This window comes from Convolutriloba macropyga, chromosome 2, assembly GCF_964194025.1.
Source record: "Convolutriloba macropyga chromosome 2, txConMacr16.3, whole genome shotgun sequence".
NCBI lineage: Eukaryota > Metazoa > Xenacoelomorpha > Acoela > Convolutidae > Convolutriloba > Convolutriloba macropyga.
In genome coordinates, this window is record NC_134469.1 from 71,265,631 (window position 1) to 71,287,873 (window position 22,243).

Sequence of the window (22,243 nt, forward strand, 5' to 3'; positions counted from 1 at the left end):
ATCGAACCAAACTTGGTATGATCTATTCCCTGTGTCTATAGAGTCTACAACAAAAAGAATTTTTGCTATAGCTTGCCTAGGAAAAAAGTAAGTTTTTCGTACGGAAATTTGCGAATTTCGCAAATAATGAATTTTAAAAATAGGTCTTTTTCGCCGGGTCAAGGAGTTGTCCAAATCAATCCAAACCCGGTATGGAGTATCCCATGTGTATCTAGAGTGTAAAACAAAAAGTATTTTTGGTATTGCTTGCCTAGGAAAAAAGTTAGCTTTTCGTACGTTAATTTCCGATTAATTCTAATAGTTAATTTTAAATAATTTTGAAAAATAGGTCTTTTTGATTAGGTCTTAGAGTTGTCCAAAGTGAACCAAACTCGGTATGGAGTATTCCATGGGTATCTAGATGGTAAAACAAAAAGAACTTTCGGTATAGCTTGCCTAGGAAAAAAGTTAGTTTTTCATACGGAAATTTGCGAATTTCGCAAATAACGAATTTTAAAAATAGGTCTTTTTCATCGGGTCAAGGAGTTGTTCAAAGTGAACCAAACTTGTTATCGAGTATCCCATGGGTAACTAAATTGTAAAACAAAAAGAATTTTTGGTATAGCTTGCCTAGGAAAAAAGTTAGTTTTTCATACGGAAATTTGCGAACTTCGCAAATAACGAATTTTAAAAATAGGTCTTTTTCATCGGGTCAAGGAGTTGTTCAAAGTGAACCAAACTTGGTATCGAGTATCATACGGGTAACTAGATTGTAAAACAAAAAGAATTTTTGGTATAGCTTGTCTAGGAAAAAAGTTAGTTTTCCATACGGAAATTTGTGAATTTCGCAAATAACGAATTTTAAAAATAGGTCTTTTTCATCGGGTCAAGGAGTTGTTCAAAGTGAACCAAACTTGAAATCGAGTATTATACGGGTAACTAGATTGTAAAACAAAAAGAATTTTTGCTATAGCTTGCCTAGGAAAAAAGTTAGTTTTTCATACGGAAATTTGCGAATTTCGCAAATAACGAATTTTAAAAATAGGTCTTTTTCATCGTGTCAAAGAGTTGTTCAAAGTGAACCAAACTTGTCATCGAGTATTCCATGGGTAACTAGATTGTAAAACAAAAAGAATTTTTGGTTTAGCTTGCCTAGGAAAAAAGTTAGTTTTTCATACGGAAATTTGCGAATTTCGCAAATAACGAATTTTAAAAATAGGTCTTTTTCATCAGGTCAAGGAGTTGTTCAAAGTGAACCAAACTTGTTATCGAGTATTCCATGGGTAACTAGATTTTAAAACAAAAAGAATTTTTGGTATATCTTGCCCAGGGAAAAAGTTAGTTATTCATACGGAAATTTGCGAATTTCGCAAATAACGAATTTTAAAAATAGGTCTTTTTCATCGGGTCAAGGAGTTGTTCAAAGTGAACCAAACTTGTTATCGAGTATCCCATGGGTAAATAGATTGTAAAACAAAAAGAATTTTTGGTATAGCTTGCCTAGGAAAAAAGTTAGTTTTTCATACGGAAATTTGCGAATTTCGCAAATAACGAATTTTAAAAATAGGTCTTTTTCATCGGGTCAAGGAAATGTTCAAAGTGAACCAAACTTGTTATCGAGTATCCCATGGGTAACTAGATTGTAAAACAAAAAGAATTTTTGTTATAGCTTGCGTAGGAAAAAAGTTAGTTTTTCATGCGGAAATTTGCGATTATTTCAAATAAGTCTTTGGATAGGGTCATAGAGTTGTCCAAATCAAACCAAACGGGGTATGGAGTATACTATGGGTACCTAGAGTCTAAAACAAAAAGAATTTTTGCTATAGCTTGCCTAGGAAAAAAGTTGGGTTTTCATACAGAAATTTGCTATTAATTCGAATAGTTAATTTCAAATAATTTTGAAAAATAGGTCTTTTTGATTAGGTCTTAGAGTTGTTCAAAGTGAACCAAACTCGGTATGGAGTATTCCATGGGTATCTAGATGGTAAAACAAAAAGAATTTCGGCATAGCTTGCCTAGGAAAAAAGTTAGGTTTTTTAACGAAAAATTGCGATTATTTCAAATAAGTAATTTTAAAAATAGGTCTTTTTGATTAGGTCTTAGAGTTGTCCAAAGTGAACCAAACTCGGTATGGAGTATTCCATGGGTATCTAGATGGTAAAACAAAAAGTATTTTTTTGTATAGCTTGCCTAGCAAAGTCTATTTCAGTCTTACTATTATTCTAAGCTGAGGGCCTCGGGCCCGCATGAGGTGCACTCCCCCCCTGCCCCGTTGAGACGCCGGTTAGTCGGTTTCCCCCCCGCTGGGATTTTGTGCACCTCATGTTGGGGACGTAGATGGCGTGCCGTCGATTTTTTGAGTTCTCTTCGGTCTGGTTCATAAAATCTTCGGTCGGATTGTAAATTTGCGAATTTCGCGAATAACGAATTTTAACTATAGTTATTTATTATTGGGCCAAGAAGTTGTTCAAATCGAACCAAACTTGGTATGATCTATTCTCTGTGTTCATAGGGTCTACAACAAAAAGAATTTTTGCTATAGCTTGCCTAGGAAAAAAGTTAGTTTTTCGTACGGAAATTTGCGAATTTCGCAAATAACGAATTTTAAAAATAGGTCTTTTTCGCCGGGTCAAGGAGTTGTCCAAATCAATCCAAACCCGGTATGGAGTATCCCATGTGTATCGTATCTAGAGTGTAAAACAAAAAGAATTTTTGGTATAGCTTGCCTAGGAAAAAAGTTAGCTTTTCGTACGTTAATTTCCGATTAATTCTAATAGTTAGTTTTAAATAATTTTGAAAAATAGGTCTTTTTGATTAGGTCTTAGAGTTGTCCAAAGTGAACCAAACTCGGCATGGAGTATTCCATGAGTATCTAGATGGTAAAACAAAAAGAACTTTCGGTATAGCTTGCCTAGGAAAAAAGTTACGTTTTCGAACGAAAAATTGCGATTATTTCAAATAAGAAATTTTAAAAATAAGTCTTTTTGATAGGGTCATAGAGTTGTCCAAATCGAACCAAACTTGGTATGATCTATTCCCTGTGTTTATAGAGTCTACAACAAAAAGAATTTTTGCTATAGCTTGCCTAGGAAAAAAGTTAGTTTTTCGTACGGAAATTTGCGAATTTCGCAAATAACGAATTTTAAAAATAGGTCTTTTTCGACGGGTCAAGGAGTTGTCCAAATCAATCCAAACCCGGTATGGAGTATTCCATGTGTATCTAAAGTGTAAAACAAAAAGAATTTTTGTTATAGCTTGCCTAGAAAAAAGTTGGGTTTTCATACGGAAATTTGCGATTAATTCGAATAGTTAATTTTAAATAATTTTGAAAAATAGGTCTTTTTGATTAGGCCTTAGAGTTGTCCAAAGTGAACCAAACTCGGTATGGAGTATTCCATGGGTATCTAGATGGTAAAACAAAAAGAATTTTCGGTATAGCTTGCCTAGGAAAAAAGTTAGTTTTTTAAACGAAAAATTGCGATTATTTCAAATATGTAATTTTAAAAATAGGTCTTTTTGATCAGGTCTTAGAGTTGTCCAAAGTGAACCAAACTTGGTATGATCTATTCTCTGTGTTCATAGAGTCTACAACAAAAAGAATTTTTGCTATAGCTTGCCTAGGAAAAAAGTTAGTTTTTCGTACGGAAATTTGCGAATTTCGCAAATAACGAATTTTAAAAATAGGTCTTTTTCGACGGGTCAAGGAGTTGTCCAAATCAATCCAAACCCGGTATGGAGTATTCCATGTGTATCTAAAGTGTAAAACAAAAAGAATTTTTGTTATGGCTTGCCTAGAAAAAAGTTGGGTTTTCATACGGAAATTTGCGATTAATTCGAATAGTTAATTTTAAATAATTTTGAAAAATAGGTCTTTTTGATTAGGTCTTAGAGTTGTCCAAAGTGAACCAAACTCGGTATGGAGTATTCCATGGGTATCTAGATGGTAAAACAAAAAGAATTTTCGGTATAGCTTGCCTAGGAAAAAAGTTAGGTTTTTAAACGAAAAATTGCGATTATTTCAAATATGTAATTTTAAAAATAGGTCTTTTTGATTAGGTCTTAGAGTTGTCCAAAGTGAACCAAACTTGGTATGATCTATTCCCTGTGTTCATAGAGTCTACAACAAAAAGAATTTTTGCTATAGCTTGCCTAGGAAAAAAGTTAGTTTTTCGTACGGAAATTTGCGAATTTCGCAAATAACGAATTTTAAAAATAGGTCTTTTTCGCCGGGTCAAGGAGTTGTACAAATCAATCCAAACCCGGTATGGAGTGTCCCATGTGTATCTAGAGTGTAAAACAAAAAGAAATTTTGGTATAGCTCGCCTAGGAAAAAAGTTTGTATTTCATACGGAAATTTGCGAATTTCGCGATTAGCGAATTTTAACTATAGTTATCTTTTATAGGGCCAAGAAGTTGTTCAAATCAAACCAAACTCGGTATAGAATATCCCTAGTGTATACAGAATCTAGGAAAAAAGAATTTCTGGTATAGCTTGCTTGCTTAAAAATTTACTTCTTTGTTTATATTATTTTATTTAATATATTTTGTAATTTATTATGTTTTTGTTATTGTTTCCGACTGTTCTTAGCTATTTTATTGTTTGCTTTTATTTTGTTTTGGAGGTAGAGTTTAGACCTGGTTTTTTGGCCAGTGCTTTGCTCAAAAATCTCCTATAGTTGAATGTTCATAACTCCGCCGTAGCCGGTCCCCAGCCCGGTTGAGATAAGGAAGAGGGAAACACACCCAAATCATAATGGAAAAATCTCAAGAGTTGATTTTCTTAAATCAAATTGAGATATTTCCGACACTACTGTAGCCATAAATATATTTATTGACTCATTTAGTGCATCTGATTAGACTACCGCGTGCTTTCGAGACGGTTTACGATCCGAGGATTTTACCGAAAAATAACGGGGAAAAGAGTGTAAAGAGTGTAAAAAAAATATTTTTACACCGTTAGTGCTACCCTTAATAAGGGTGGAAAAAGTGTAATGCAAGAGTGTAATTATTAGAAGAAGAGTGCAAGAGTGTAAAAAAAAGATTTAATGGTGTAAAATAAGGGTGTAAAAATAAGTTAGAGGTGTAATTAAGAAGAGTGTAATCGTAAGAAATTACACCGTTATTCCACCGTTAAATCATTTTTTACACTCTTAAATTACACTTTTTCCACCCTTATTAAGGGTAGCACTAACGGTGTAAAAATATTTTTTTTACACTCTTTACACTCTTTTCCCCGTTAATTTTGGGGAAAATCCTCGGCCCGGGTATATATATATATATATATATATATATATATATATATATATATATATATATATATATATATATATATATATATATATATATATATATATATATATATATATGTGTGTGTGTGTGTGTGTGTGTGTTTGTGTGTGTGTTTGTGTATGTGTGTTTCTTTATGTGTCTGTGTGTGCGTGTATAAGTGTTTATATATATATATATATATATATATATATATATATATATATATATATATATATATATATATATATATGTGTGTGTGTGTGTGTGTGTGTGTTTGTTTGTGTGTTGTTTGTTTGTTCATATGTCTGTGTGTCTTTTTGTGTGGGTGTGTTTGTGTGGGTGTGTGTGAGTGTGTTTGCGTGCGTGCGTGCGTGTGTGTGTGTGTGTGTGTGTGTGTTTGTGTGTGTGCGTGTGTTTTGTGTGTGAACTGACTCATATATTCGGCTGCCAGGTTGTAGTCCTTGTTGACGTCAATCCGACGGCGTCTCATCATGTGCAGCTGAAAGTAGTTCTGGTTCACCCAATCCAGTCTGCATTCTCCAGATGCGGGTAGTGTTTGTGTGGCGTTCATCAGAGCTGTGTTGTATGCTTGTTGATTCAGTCCAAACACATCTCGGTCTAAGTTTGAACATCACAAGATGATGATCAAAACAGTTACGCAAATATGAATTAGAAAAAAGCTGACATCCTTAATTTTCTACTCGATCTAAGACTTCTAGAAAAATAACCACGGAATATATAAAGATCTTAAAATATTTTTTCAAATAATTTCTAATTCAAACAGTTATAGTCCAAATCATGTTCTTGTCGGGTCTTTTAGTCAAAAGTTCAACAATACGTTGTCTTATTTTCTCGTTTTTATTTCCTTTATACATAACTGCATCAAATATCAAAAATCTTGAATAATTTGACCAAACGTTGAGTTTGTTATTCAAAGAAAAAATTAAGCAATTAATCAAAAGAAAATTAGGTAAAACTCTGTTTATCTTTGTCACCCATCATTTAACTTTTTTTAAATTTCTTAATAAATTATTCATGATTCTTAGTAATCTTATTAAGTCACCTATAATTTCCTAGTAGTCTTGGATAATCTGCAAAACATATAAATATCAGACAACAAATTTGAAAGCCGAAAAATGAAATATATTCAATTTCTGTTTAAATTTAAAAATTCTTGGAAATCATGCATGGAAGTGATTTATAAAACAATTTCCGGTGTCACAAAATCCCATATAATGCATTTACAAGGCCTTTAAAACTTATATATCGCATTTGCAGTCTACATTTGAGTACATGGGCGCTGAACAAGAATAAATTTGGTTTTCATACAAATTCAGTAATTGATTTTGAGCTTACATGCAAGAGCACTCAAAGTTTTATACCGCTTTATTTTGCCACAAATTTTACTTGTTGGGTCGCATAGTTATGCCAGCAATTCACGCCAGCAACACCTCTTCCCTCCCCCCGTAAATCAGGCACCCCTATTTGTATATGGTTAAGCATTATGTATGCATTTGCGTATGAGTGAATAGATTCCCTTGTTATTATAATTACTCACGCATGCATATGGCCCAGTGTGGGAAACCACATGTGTAATCGTCCAAACCCGTCCACCTCTTCCTCTTGTGCACACTGGCCATTGTGAACTTTTTTCTGGCTAGACAATTCTCCTGTCCATAAACACCCAACACTAAAAAATCAAAGGTGCAAACCCATGATTACCCCCAAACTTATGCAGGAGAAGAGGGTAATTGTCTGTGGAGGGTAAAACGATGATCGGATAGGGTGGTATTGGTGGATAATGGGGGGAATTTTCAGATTTTAACCCCGCAAAAATTATCCCCAAAAAGATGTAAGATTAGGGGGTAATTGCAGGGGGGTAAAACGATGTAAGATTAGGGGGTAATGGGGAGAAAAGGGGGACTTCGGACTTCTTTGCCCCCCAAAAAAAACCTCATAATTACCCCTTAAAACAGATATAAGATTAGGGGTAGTTTTAGACGGATAAAATGATGTAGAAGTGAGGTGGCAAAAATTTAATCAATAAATATGGGATTACTAGTATTAAACTTTTTTAAAATGCCAGGTAAATTTAACGAATTGTAGGGAATCAAGCAAATGTAGAAATATTTTATCTTCCTTGTCACTACAGTTCCATTTATTTTTTCTGTTGATTATTGTTCGTGCTATTAATTTTTTTGCGGTTTACTGTTTTTTTTTGTGATATATCCGTTTTCCTATTGAAGCAAAGGGACATTAATACGCCTCTTAAACGTTAACATCATTTCATATCCATTATTTGGAGATAATTGATTCACGTTTAGACAGATTAAAAAGGTACCACTATCAAATCGGAATCTTTCTATGTATGACAGTCTGACTTGACAGAAGATATAAAAGTTAGAAGTCAAACATGTATGCCTAGGACTTGTTTATGCTATAAATCTTAAATCAAAATGTTGGGTTAGGCGGCTGAAAAATTTTATTTGAACAGAAAATTGTTAAACAAACAAGTTTACATTATGTAGAATAATCTCTGGTTGAGCTATAATCTTGGTTTGTCTCGTTTGTGCGTTGTCGCTGATCAGTCGATATCCTGATACAAAAATTGCTAAATTTTAAATATATCAGTCGATATCCTGATACAAAAATTGCTAAATTTTAAATATTAAAACTCCGTTGTTTAAGTGTTTTTGATATTTCAACAGTTTTAATTGGAAAATCCAGCCAGAAAGAAAGATAGCTGTTGGCTGCAGTTTTACTCAGGAATAATAATTTTTTTTGCTGAGAAGAACTTGCAAAAATCTTAGCTCTGTTTGGGCCAAAATGGAGCAAATCACACGCTGGCGGTCATTGTGGGTTGATTCCTAATTTTCCTGTTCGCTTAGAAAAGCAAAGGATTTATCTCTTTTACTTATCTCAGGGAATAATTATTGAAAGTCTGAAAAATTTTAAAAGTCTGAAAACTAAAAGCATCAAACATTGATTCACCAGACACAAGCTTTTATAAGATTCAGCTGTTTTTCACATAAACCACTCTGCTTCTACTTTATTGAAGTTGGGGGAAAGTTTCCGAGCTGCATTTATCATTTTCAAACATCGGACAGATTATTTAATATTGGGCCGCTTACATGAAAGAACGCACCATCCGGATTCTTGTCGAGGCCATTCAACACTGAATTGAGGTGAGCTAATTATTTAAAAATTAAAATTCTGATGTTATTACGTTGTTAGTTTGAATGCGCGATATTTTGTCTTGTGCGTACTGGTACTGGTAGTTCTGCAACTAATGCATTTAAATGTTCACTCTGTATTCTGGATTATTTTTCCGTTAATTTCTTAATCTACACAGACGATAAGTTCATGCAATAGGGTTATGTCAAGCATAAAATTTGGTGTGGATAAAACAGTGATAGATAGAATTAGTTCAACCAACTAACCATCAAATTTCAAAGGTCGAAAGACTGCAATTGTTAGAACATATTCAGCAACAAAAACTACATGCTGAAAGAGTTTGCTGCTTGTTAAGGTGAATCTCTAGAACCACATATTCAACATACTCAACAAGGATGTGAATTTAAAAAAAATTAAGTCGATCGAAATTGTACAGGTTCTTTTTGCTTTTGAGAAGCAACTAATGTTTTTTGAGACATTCTCTTTGTCGTTTTGAGACTTTTCAGAGTTGCTCAAGACATAGATTAAGAGTTGCAAGTCTGGACCAAGCCGTGGAAAAGACTGGCAAGAGCAAAACGTGACATAAATATTGTTCTGAAAATGTACCCAAAATGGACTTGCTCAGAACTGAAGTCGACTTGGCGCGCCCGGTATGTACGGGTAGATATAACATCTTCTCCTGAATATCTTGACCGAAAACACCTAAAGTTAAACCTTGTTAAAGTTAAATGTTTAACTTCGAGGAGAAGAAATTTTGAGGGTTATGGGGAGCAATTTTGGGGGATGGTGCAAGAGAAGGGGCAATTCTTCATAATTCTTTTTGTATTATTATTTTTTTTTTGGGGGGGGGGGGGTAAAACGATACAAGAGTAGATGGGAGTTTATCACCCTTGCAAGCACTACCCGAGCGGGCTGCAGATTGCTATCTTGTAAGATCTTGTAGAATTCTGTTGCAATCTTACGAGAGGATGCATCCTCTTACATGGTTTTCTGACAGAATCTTACAAGCTAAGTATTCGTCTTGCAATATTCTTATAATATTTGTCTTATAAATTTCTTACAAGATTAAAATTCGTCACACAACTTTTTCCTAGGCAACCAAGATAAATGCCGCATAAAAAAATTGACGATGTTTGACATAACGAAAAAAAAATGATTTAATTTTTTTTCTATAGTGTAAAACTTGAAAGTTAGAAAATATATTTTTGTGAAATACAATAATACCCGATAGTAATTGACGCACGAATATAGATGTTCTTTTTCTGTTTCTCCAGATTGAGTATAATATGAAAACGTCTATTTAAAGACAATTAATTCAGGAACTTGTTATTGAAAAAAAGCACAACAAAAATTGAAAAAAAAATTATAATGATTTCATGCTTCTGAAGCTTCAGCTTTCGGTATTAAACCAAAAGTAAAATTTAACAATTTTGTACTGAGGCAAAAAATTGAGCTTGTTATATTGAAAAGCAAATTTCAAATAAAATATTGCTCGCAGATGAACCAATGAGAGTGCAACTCAACTGGAACGAACGTGCAAGAATCTTACAAGATAGCCATTGTCTCTCGCCCGGGGTAATCTTACATTTTAGCCCCATATACTCGAAGACTGACACCCGCAACCTCTGTACCCTCAGCTGATAATCCATGGACTCTAAACCATCAATGCATGCTTGCCCTGTTCTTGCCGGCTCATCTACATGAATCTACTCCCCATTAGCCCCATTGCCCCCTAATCTTACATCGTTTTGCCCCACATAGACAATTACCCCCCTACTCTTACATGGGTTTGGGGGGGGGGGGTTAATCAAGGGGGGAGTGATTTCGACAAGAGAGGTTATGTATGTCCATCAATCATTGAACTGGTGTAAACATGCGTTTTAGAACGTTGAAGCAATGGCTTAACGTTGAAAGATATGGTTAATCCCGCAAGAATCTTGCAAGATTTGAATGCGGTCGTTACTATTGTAATCAGATAAGAGCCTACCCAAGTTGTTGGGTTGTCTTGGAGTGAAGAGATCATTGTGTACTTGGACACCTGAGTACATGTTGACGAAGGGATTCGAGAACTTCCCATAAAATCTCACATATCCAGTCCAGAATCCGGAAGCATCCAGGTAAGCATTGTCGTCTTGAATTTGAGTTCCGTATTCATTGTACATGTGGGTTCGCAGAGTTTGCTGAAAAAAATGTTGGCAAAAGCTGGCTCTACCCTCTAAAGCAGCTTCATCCCTCTCTTCATGAGTGGGCCTATCCCCAAGCGACTAAATGACAGTCTCATATTTAAGATTGCTGCCATTAAAGTGAAATTGGGGTGTGGACAGCAGAGACCCGAAAATTTTCTGGCTCAATTGCTGAGTCAGATTATCATGACCTGAAATTTTTCCGCAGACTTGAATTAAGTGAGTGCTAAATACACCTTGCCCATAAATATATTACTACATATTGTGACAAAGAGATATAAGTTCATAAATAATTTCATTAACTTAACTGCTTGTAAACTTTTAAACTTTTTTCAACGCTGTTACTAGCTGTTCCCAAGTGCTACGTTGCCATTTGCACATGAATTGAATTGTTGGATCTTCTCCGTTTGTCAATCCCCCGGTTAGTGAGTGCAGTATTTCTACATAATGATTTACTATGTAATGGCGCGTGCTCTGTAACTGAGAGTGCATAATGTACTGAGGGGGGGGGGGCAAACGAAAAGTATCCGAACTGTTTAAAGTGAACAGATGCAGGCGCAGTCACGTTTTGTTTTAGATTTTCGCATTTTTAAATTTCGAATAACTTTTGGAGTGCAGTTGACAGTTATGGGTCTTTCTAAATAAACGCGACACACGTATATTAGGGTGCTGCATCCTACGGAGAGGATATTCAAAAACATCTTCAGTCTGATCAGTGCGATTGAGATGATCTAAAATAGTTTGGCCAGACAATCTATAACAGTATATAAAATTTCAACAATTTATCAGATAAATCTTACTTGCACTTCAACACACAAAAACTATGCCAATAGCCTCATAAACCGAACAAATTGAATGACTCGTATCCCTATTTGACGTTACCCTAATCTGCATACTTTATAATTGCTAATGGTTTTGGCTTTGTGATTTTAACTTGTTTTCTGAAAGCATTCTTGAGCAAAATTAAACCTATATAGAAAGTACTCTCGGATAACTTATTCATATACGAAGTAACTCAGGCCATATATCAGTGCAATACTTTACGTTACAAATCAATCTTAAATAACCAACCTGACATGGCAACTAAAAACTTTTCTGTTCGTTTAAAAAAATTGAAAATTGGGTTCCAAAAACTCATTTAATGACGATTTAGGCATTGTGATACAGAACTCTTTGCTTTTTACACTGCCGTAAAATTTCTCTTCGCCGTGTACAAACGATAATTTAAATGTTTTTATTTGTCTCAAAAAAGCCCACAAAATATCATTTTATTGGCAAAGACATCAAAATCACTCTCAAACAAAATGTATGTCATGTTGATTTGAGGTTCTGATAATATCTCAGTATAAGAGTAGCATTCAAAGTTCAAATGATTGTTTCTCTTTTAGAAAAAAATTTCATTGAACTTTTTTAGATCTTCTACTTCGTTTCTGGCGCAAAGTAATCAGAATTTTTGTGGAAGTCAATATTTAGTTAGTTAAACCTGAATGTTTAGCGAATCCGTGAAGAGAACAAAGCTACCTTGTTTTTGTCTTTCACAGGCTAGCCAAAAAAATCTTTATTTCTACATGTCTGCTTTAGCACTCAACTTTCTCGTCGAAAAAAGAAGCAGTCTTTTTCATATTATTTAAATATGTGCAGCATTGACTGCAATTCAAAATAACAGCCGATCATTGATACTATCAATGATCGGCTGTTATTTTGAAAAGCAGTCAATGCCGCACATATTTATAGAATATGGAAAGCACTGGCTCAGAAATTGGATTGATGAAGTAGTCTAATCTAGATATAAGCGTTGGTTAGTAACCAATGCATATGTCTCGATTAGACTACTTCATCAATCCAATTTCTGAAAATTGCAATTGTCTTTAAATTGACGGTTTTTGACAATTTTTTTCATTCAGTTCATATTTATTTCCAATTCTCGTTCAGAAAAGTGAACCGCACAGATTATAATTTCTATTGGATGCTTCCACAAGTTTAAGTTGGTCTGGACAATATTCTGGTCTAGGTTCTATTCGGTCTGGCCAATGGTCTGAACAACGGCCTGTCCTTAGGTCAGTTCTGTCTGGCCAAATGTTTGGTCAGATATTGTTCATTCTTGTCAATGGTGGCCAAACACTGTTTGGTCTGGCTAAGGGTAGCCAAAGCTATTTCGATCTGGCCCATACCTATTTCTGTGTATGTTTGGTCTGAAACTTCCTGTTCGCAACCCAAGTTGGTCTGCGCAATACCTGTCTTGGTCGCGGACCTCATCCTGGGCTAACATTGGGCATTCATTTTTACTGATTTGCTAACAGTCAGTAATAACTTGCATTAGAAATTGACAAACAGTTAGCAAGAAAAAACATCAACAGAATAATGTCGGAAGAATTGCTCTCAAACGACAGGTGGGTGGAAACACATTTGACCCCGCCGAGATTCGAACCACTGACTTCACGATCCATCACCAGATGCACTGACCACTCGGCTAGCAGTCCCCTGTTGTTGCTATGCTGCAACTGGCTTTATATTGGCTACAAGCTTTACTTTGAAAAAAAATTGCATAAAAAATAACCAACACGTTTACAATAATTGCTATGAATTTGGTTTAAGAGCAGATAATAAAAACAATTGGAAGGAAGAATAACCATCCAAAAAGTTGCTTACTTCGTCCCCTGGATTGTCGAAAGTGACGACAGTAGCTCCTCCTAAGTACCCACACGCAGCCACGGCCTTGTCATGACTCACTGGACCCAAGTCAATCAATAGCTTGTAACAGTGCTTCAGACCTACAACAAAAACAGCAACTGTTGCAAGGAGGACAAGGTCGCATAACCCGGGTCGAGGTGTCACCACCATTTAACGCAAAATAATGTAAGATAAGCGGTGAATGCGGTGAAATTACATGAATCAGGCGGTGAATGCTCTGAAAAAAAACGCTTACCGCCTGGTAACGGAGAAATAACATAAATTCACCGCTTCGAAAAAAAGTGTCCAAATTGTGTAAGATAAGCGGTAAATGCGGTGAAATTACATAATGTCACCACTCAACTTATTGTTGAACTTACATAAATTCACCGCCCAGAGAAAATTGTTAAAAATGGGTGAGATCAGCAAAGAATGCGGTGAAATTAATGGGGAGTAAGGAAAGAATTGTTAGATTTACCCTCCCACTAAATCTACCCCTCAATTTTACATCTTTCTGACACTTTTCTAAGCGGTAAATTTATGTAATTTTACCACTAGAGTAATCGGTGAACTTACAAAAAATCACCACATTTCACCGCTAAAATTCGCAAATCTTACAAAAGTTCACCGCGCATGTTTTACAGAAAGTACAGGGAGTTCGCTTTATATTCAAAAAAATACTAAAAGTTACTGCGAGAGAGTGCACTGGAAGAATAAGTGGATGACATGCAGGAGGTGAGGGGTTCGAACCCTTGTAAAGGCGGTGAAATTACATATTTTAGCGGTGAATTGTGGTGAATTTTTGTAAGATCACCGCTAACTCTAGCGGTGAACTTACATAATTTCACCGCTTTCACCGCATTTCACCGCAAAATCATGTACGAAATTTGCGATGAAAAAACTAACTTTTCACCGCTTGTCTTACATATTTTTCCAATTTTTTCTCGACCCGGAAACCTACAGAATAGATCCAATCGTATTTTTCGCATCCAATCGATTGTATTTTTCTGATACTTATATCAGAACTTTGGAGATTAGAAGAGCAGTAAATTTGGAATTAAAAAATTGAACAGTAAAATAGTTTGACCCTAACTAAAAATTGGAATTCACAAGGATGGACAAATGTTTTGGCCGACAAACCGCCCGGAATCCTTTTGCCGAGTTTACAGGAAATAGTTGTAATAAAAATGATACATGGTTCGACCCCCAACTCGAATCAATTATTACAAAATAAAGCCATGGTATTTGATTAAAACGTTTAAACACCCCGAGAAGTGCTGCATATGAAGTACAACTTCATCGTAATTTGAAATTATACAAAAATTTTGATCATATATTTTTTAATTTTTACTAGAAAACGGTCAGAAAGAGCCAAATCTTGTTCAGAAATTCTGTACATTAGTAAGTTGGAATATTTGAATTTTCGACACGCTTATTGCCAATCTGAGAAAATTCATCTGACCAAATTTAGATGAAACAAGGACGCTCGTTAATGTGCGTTCGCACATGATGTTCCGACCGGCGCTCAATTACATTTTTGACTTAACTGTCTGCTGATTTACATTTTTGATAAAGAAATAATCAAAAATAGATTTTTGAGTTTTAAAAAAATTGTCACACAACCAAACTACTATTTGAATTCAATAATTCCTTGCCTCATTACAACGAGATCTGCATTGAAAAGGAGAAATAACATAAATTCACCGCTTCGAAAAAAAGTGTCCAAATTGTGTAAGATAAGCGGTAAATGCGGTGAAATTACATAATGCCACCACTCAACTTATTGTTGAACTTACATAAATTCACCGCCCAGAGAAAATTGTTAAAAATGGGTGAGATCAGCAAAGAATGCGGTGAAATTAATGGGGAGTAAGGAAAGAATTGTTAGATTTACCCTCCCACTAAATCTACCCCTCAATTTTACATCTTTCTGACACTTTTCTAAGCGGTAAATTTATGTAATTTTACCACTAGAGTAATCGGTGAACTTACAAAAAATCATCACATTTCACCGCTTAAATTCGCAAATCTTACAAAAGTTCACCGCGCATGTTTTACAGAAAGTACAGGGAGTTCGCTTTATATTCAAAAAAATACTAAAAGTTACTGCGAGAGAGTGCACTGGAAGAATAAGTGGATGACATGCAGGAGGTGAGGGGTTCGAACCCTTGTAAAGGCGGTGAAATTACATATTTTAGCGGTGAATTGTGGTGAATTTTTGTAAGATCACCGCTAACTCTAGCGGTGAACTTACATAATTTCACCGCTTTCACCGCATTTCACCGCAAAATCATGTACGAAATTTGCGATGAAAAAACTAACTTTTCACCGCTTGTCTTACATATTTTTCCAATTTTTTCTCGACCCGGAAACCTACAGAATAGATCCAATCGTATTTTTCGCATCCAATCGATTGTATTTTTCTGATACTTATATCAGAACTTTGGAGATTAGAAGAGCAGTAAATTTGGAATTAAAAAATTGAACAGTAAAATAGTTTGACCCTAACTAAAAATTGGAATTCACAAGGATGGACAAATGTTTTGGCCGACAAACCGCCCGGAATCCTTTTGCCGAGTTTACAGGAAATAGTTGTAATAAAAATGATACATGGTTCGACCCCCAACTCGAATCAATTATTACAAAATAAAGCCATGGTATTTGATTAAAACGTTTAAACACCCCGAGAAGTGCTGCATATGAAGTACAACTTCATCGTAATTTGAAATTATACAAAAATTTTGATCATATATTTTTTAATTTTTACTAGAAAACGGTCAGAAAGAGCCAAATCTTGTTCAGAAATTCTGTACATTAGTAAGTTGGAATATTTGAATTTTCGACACGCTTATTGCCAATCTGAGAAAATTCATCTGACCAAATTTAGATGAAACAAGGACGCTCGTTAATGTGCGTTCGCACATGATGTTCCGACCGGCGCTCAATTACATTTTTGACTTAACTGTCTGCTGATTTACATTTTTGATAAAGAAATAATCAAAAATAGATTTTTGAGTTTTAAAAAAATTGTCACACAACCAAACTGCTATTTGAATTCAATAATTCCTTGCCTCATTACAGCGAGATCTGCATTGAAAAGACTACGAGAAAAAAACAACAAAAACAAAAAACAAAAATTTCAGACAAAACCCTAATTACCCAAATTTGATTTTTCCTGACTACACGGCAAATGAGATTTTTCTTTACTTGAGACTAGCTAACGCGAAATTCAAAAATCAATCAATCTTTTTTAAACCAAATAATTTCAAGTCTGAAAACTATTGGATTTAACAAACTAATTCTTGATAAATATGCTAAAAAGTCAGAGTTAAACCAATAGGACCTGTCTTTGGTTAGACTAAGCCATAGGAACAGACTATAGATGCAGAAAAACTCAAAAAATTACAAACAACAAATTAAAAACATTGCCAAAACACAAAATTTGTGAAGCCATTGAAATCATTAATCAATATCTGAAGATTATGTTTTTTATTTCAATTTCTATTTATACTAATTCAGCTAAAATTACACTGGTTGAATAAACAGGTTCAATTGAGCGACATTTGTAAATCATTGGGATATCTCGTTACCCGATTTTGCTAAAGCAGGAGAAAAAGAAACACAATTACACCACACAAATAGCTTTTTATGAAAACGCTTATTGTGCAACAAACAAAACATCAGTTACGTCATGATACCAGAAAACATGTTAAATTTTAAATTAGAGGGAATTGTTAGGGACCTCTCAATGATGAGAGAAAGTTACAAGTTGACGATAACAACAACAAAAAACTGAAAAGATTGAAAAGTCATTGAAATCTTAAAAATGTATAATATTGGAAACTTTGAGACATTTCGCTATAAACTGATTGCTTTGGGTAACATTATTCAATCAATCCTCAATCACAAGCCTATTAGACAGGTCAGCATTTTACGGCTACCTAACGATTAAAAAAACAGGCTAGCCCTTTAAACCATAAGCTACTACCTGAAAACTTTAAGTACGATCCGTTGAACGTCTGCTCTAAGCCAATGCAACTATCAATATTAGGATAAAGTGCTAAGATTCCAAAAGGAACCAAAGTTAATAAAAATATCCAAAAATTTTTTTAAAAAATAAAAAAAATTATGAAAACTCGGACATCGAAGTCATAACACTAATAGTTAGAACAAAAACCTCTATGTAAATTGATATTTGATGAAGTAGAAAAAAGGCTGGTCATTATTGAGAGTGACTTACAGTTCACGAAATAAGGGTTAAGGTTGTTTAGTGTTAAAAAAATTTCTCGGAAAGTCATTTCTAAAGTCTTAATAGACATTAAACTCAATAGCATTCAATGGAAGTCCATAAATACGCTCAGTTATTCATCAATTTTAGGACAGGGATATTTTGCAAATAGGATAAACAATAAGACATCACACCACAATAATACTTATGACTATGAGGACAACAACAATGACAGGCAAAAACCAAAAACTCAGTTGTAAAAAACGCGAAGAAAGTGTAGAAGCCGTTAAAAACATAAATTGTTTTCTGAAAACTTTATCCATGATCCATTTAAAATTTTCTCTCAGCCAATGGGAGATATCAATATCAGGATAATGTGATGAGATTTCAAGAGCGACCAATGGTAAGAAAATGTCCGAGATTTTTTGAAGAAATTTTTTAAACCTTGTGGCATTGAAGTCATATAACAATAAGTAAGAAAAAAACCTCTAATCAGTTTACTTTTTGTTGTAGTAGAAGAGAAGGGTGCCATGTCATTGCTTAGACTGACTTTCAATTCACGAAAAAAAGTTTATGATCAGTTAAGGTTAAAAATTTTCTCGGAAGATCATTTTTGAAGTCTTATCAGCCATTAGCTATCCACTCAAAGCTCCATATAGGTTCAGTTAATGCTCATTACAAAACCTAATGACTTTCAGTCAACGAGTCTATGCGATAAGACTCCAAAATTTAGTAAAACCTCAGAAATGAAATCAAAATTCCATTTGAAATTTCGAAAACTCAAGTGTCGAAGCCAAAAAAACCCGAGCGATTCCTTAAAAACAAATTTTTTGTTCATTGGGCTTCATTAGACTGTAAATCAGGTTTGTAATTAACGGATGAATCTCGGTACGAAAAGTGAGAAGTCTCTAGGTTACTTGAGAAAACAAAAAATTATGAGGAGTTTTCTAAAGAGCTTTCAAATAGAGTTCTAAGTTTTTTTATAGTAAACTTATAGTAAACCAGAATTAGTCTTTTTATCACCATTTGGTCTATTATAAGCTCAAAATTGATTCTTTTTGTAACGTTAAATGTAGTTATAAAGTATTATTTTTGTAGAAAAGCCTTAATTTGAACAAAATTTACGCTAAAAGTGAACAAAAGCATGCAAATATCACATGTTCACATAAAACTTTAAACCTCGATAACTCCTCAAAAAGTACCAATTTAGAAAAATCTTTTAAATTTCGAATTTTACGCTGGACGAGTTTTTTAATGATATCACTTGCATTTCTCTACGATGAATATATCGATCGGACAAAATTGTCTGAACAAAAAAACCCATTTGAGTGTATAGTTCCTCCCCCCACAAAAGGGGCCAGAACAATAATTTAAAGTTATATAAAAAACGTGAAACGGAACAAAAACTTAAGTTATAAGTTACAGGCATCCTTCGAAGAACATAAAAACTGCGACATTAGCTATTCAATAATTTTAATTTAAATATTGAAAACCTCCGAAAAGTTCTTCAATGCAAAAACAATAACAAAATAATGACCATACCTGTCACTCTTTCAAATCCATCAGGACACACTGAAACACAATATTTAGCATATTTAAGCTCAGGAAAACATATTCGCCAATTTAATATATACCTTCTGTGCATGTTGGCTTCTCAGCTTGCGACCTGAAAAAAGCACTGACTGTGATATATCGAGAAGTGGCGAGATTAGAGAATTGTATCACTTAAAAAACGAAATGATTGAGTCGTCGACCACTAAAAACAAGCAGTTTTTTTCTAAAGAAATCTTTATATATATATATATATATATATATATATATATATACATATAATTATATACATATATAAATGTATATATAAATAAATAAATATTTATATATATATATATATATATATATATATATATATATATATATACACCACTAAAATCATAGAAAATTGAAAATTAGTGCGATTAAGATGAACATAGCATACAGAAGAAACATCCTACTCTACATAATTTGATAGTTCTTTTTCCGGTGGTCGTTTGCTATTTAAGTTGTGTTGAACTATTCAGCTGATTTTGTAAACCTTATTTTTCTAATATTTTCGTTTCATATGCCATGAAAATGTGATGTGGCGTAGCCTGGAACTTTTGTTAAATTTGTTATGGTGATTTTTTATGGTACTTACACTTTTATTAAAATGTTGAGAAATCACTCAATGATTGAGGACTTTTCCCCATGTAAAATCTTTACTTTACTGTGTGGGATTCTATCGTTCTCTTAGTTTTGACGAGATAAAAGTAGTATAGAAATTTGGTGACAATGTGGTCAAACAGGAAGATTTCACTATTTTTTCTCTAAAATTAATGTACTATTGTTAATTTATAAAAAAAACAATGGTCCTAACCGTGACATACCTTGGAGACATTTAGAGTAAAGTTTTATTGACTGTGTTCAAAGACTGAATGTAACAACTGCCAGCCAAAAAAATTTGAAATTTAAAAGATGTTGAATGTGTCCTGTTCATTTTACGGATATTTCAGGATGGGTTATTTAAAATCTTAGAACAATATATTTTAAAATTTTTTTTTTATCGATTTTGGGGCTTCTGCAGTGGCTTCAAATAGCAGTTTTTGTAAATTATAGTTTCTTATTTTGAATATATTTCCAAATTCAATACTATTAGATCCTTTAGCAAAATTTTATTTAATGCAGAGATTATCTTTCATGGTTTGATAATTTCAAGTTTTTATCGTTCATAACCTAGCTGAAAAAATGGTTTAACAGGCGACGTATTATCGGATAAGTGCCAGTACGACAACTTTGTCAAAAAATGGTCAGATCTTGCACAGCAAGAATTTCAGAATGACAAAAATTTGTTACATGCTATGTTCCACAGCCAAACTTAAAAGCTGTTGTTGATCTGTTCTGTTTGAGAGCCGAAATGCTCGTCTGTGATTCAAATTGATCTAGCCACACCTCTCATTTTTCGTATACGAACTTTCTGCTCGTAAGAGGTCATCCTGAGGTCTTCTTGACGGTGGACACTTTACCATATAAGCACACATCATCAAAAAATGACAAAATTGGAGAGAACTCACAGATTTAGTCAAAGGTATTTTATTAGGTAGTATATTTCAATTTAGGTCCTAATTCTTTAAAACTCTAGGAGCTTTTAACAAACTCTGCAAACAAAAACGAAGACAAAAACATTTAATTCTGAACGCTTCGGTTTGAGCAACGCAATTTTTATGTTAAAACAACTTACCATGTTACGAGCTGAACAATCCAAAGAAAAAAGATGATTTTCATTTCAAATGATTGGCTCAGCGACTACTGGACTGTTTCTCAACCTCTCCCACTTGGAAATGATTTTACCGATCACCTCACGGCATTAAAAAAGCTTCAAGAATGGTATAACGTATCTGGTCAACAATACAATTACAGCTGTTGGTTACCACAGAACAAATACATTGGTCTTTGAAAAATATTTGGAACCATAGACAAAATTTCATCTGGCCATTACTCTATTAAACAGTGGTCCCACCTACATTCTCGGACTTTCAATGTCACTTTACGTGTTTGTTGAATTTTTGTCAAAAGAAGCCGACTAGTCATTTTAACTTCAAGGCAAATATGATAAATGGTCATTTTTCACCAGATGCGAGTTAACAAAAAACTTCAAAGGCGCAAATATTTCAATAGATGACTGCAATCTGTGAATTCAATGGATTCTAATTCTTGAATGCTAATTCAGAAGTATTCAATTTTCAAACAGAACTTTTTTGAATAGGCTTATGTAGGTGGGGTATCTTTGAACTTTTTTTATTGAAAGGATTCTATTTATGCGTTCACTTCCGCAATAGAATTTAGAATAGAAAAACAACTTCATGGCACGTGTGATCAGATAATAGATTTATAACCAGCGTGTAAAAATGATAGAGTAAACATTGTCTTCCACTGTTATGCAAATGAGAATTGGATTTTTGAAAAGGAAAGTTCTTCAACAGAATCTGATTATTTTTATTTTTAATTTAGGATTTGAAAATATAGTATGGAAATTAGGTTTTTCACTGAGGGGGAACAATTTTTTCATCCACTGGCTTAGTCAAGTTTTGAAATCAGTTAATAGTATATTCCATGAATGTGAATGTTTAAGCAAAAGGCGAAAACGGTTTCGTTCCCGAACTGAACGTCAAATACTGATCACTACTGATTCAGTGAAATTGCAAGTATTGGATCAGTACAGTATCAAAGCTCTGATCATTTTACAATTTAGACTTGACACGTCTTAAATCGAGTCTTAATTCTTGGCAAATCTTCAGTGAAATCTTGGACAAGACTTGAAAAGTCTTGCATCAACTTTTGAGCACAGACTTTATAGTTGGTTTCCCTTTCATTTGATTACAAAAGAAGAAGGCCATCACATGCATTTGCCTGCCTAAAAATACTTCAAAGTGAAAAAGAAGCACAAGACAACACGAGCACTTCCCTGGAGTTCGCTCATTGGAAAAAATTGGTTTCCGGGTAAATATGTAGGACATTCGAAATTGGTATATGCTCAATTCAGAAAAAGGCTCGTCGGATTAGTAAATTTCTCGTCAAAAGCTTGTGCCAATTTTTGCTAATTTGGAAATTTATCAAATATAAAAAATTTCGTCTTGAAACTCAACTTTGCCTAACTGCGCAATAATCAAGATTTATCAAATCATGGTCGAGATTTGGCTCAAGACTTGCCAAGTCCTGGCTACGACTT

General features: G+C 34.0%; 2 protein-coding genes across 2 annotated transcripts in view; one reads left to right on the forward strand and one right to left on the reverse strand.

The window, feature by feature from the left end:
* LOC142334982 (uncharacterized) overlaps positions 1–20,867 on the reverse strand; it is a 32,652-nt gene extending 11,785 nt beyond the window's left edge. The window contains exons 1-7 of the mRNA XM_075383309.1: positions 20,756–20,867; positions 19,137–19,168; positions 19,045–19,074; positions 13,254–13,375; positions 10,409–10,601; positions 6,806–6,937; positions 5,680–5,865 (exon numbers count right to left, since the gene is read on the reverse strand). Of these exons, the coding sequence (XP_075239424.1) occupies positions 5,680–5,865; positions 6,806–6,937; positions 10,409–10,601; positions 13,254–13,375; positions 19,045–19,074; positions 19,137–19,168; positions 20,756–20,799 (739 nt within the window). The 5' untranslated portion in view covers positions 20,800–20,867. The remainder of the gene's footprint in view (positions 1–5,679; positions 5,866–6,805; positions 6,938–10,408; positions 10,602–13,253; positions 13,376–19,044; positions 19,075–19,136; positions 19,169–20,755) is intronic.
* The window catches only part of LOC142334674 (ubiquitin-fold modifier 1), a 286,602-nt gene that overhangs the window by 66,393 nt on the left and 197,966 nt on the right, over positions 1–22,243 (forward strand). The window lies entirely within an intron of this gene.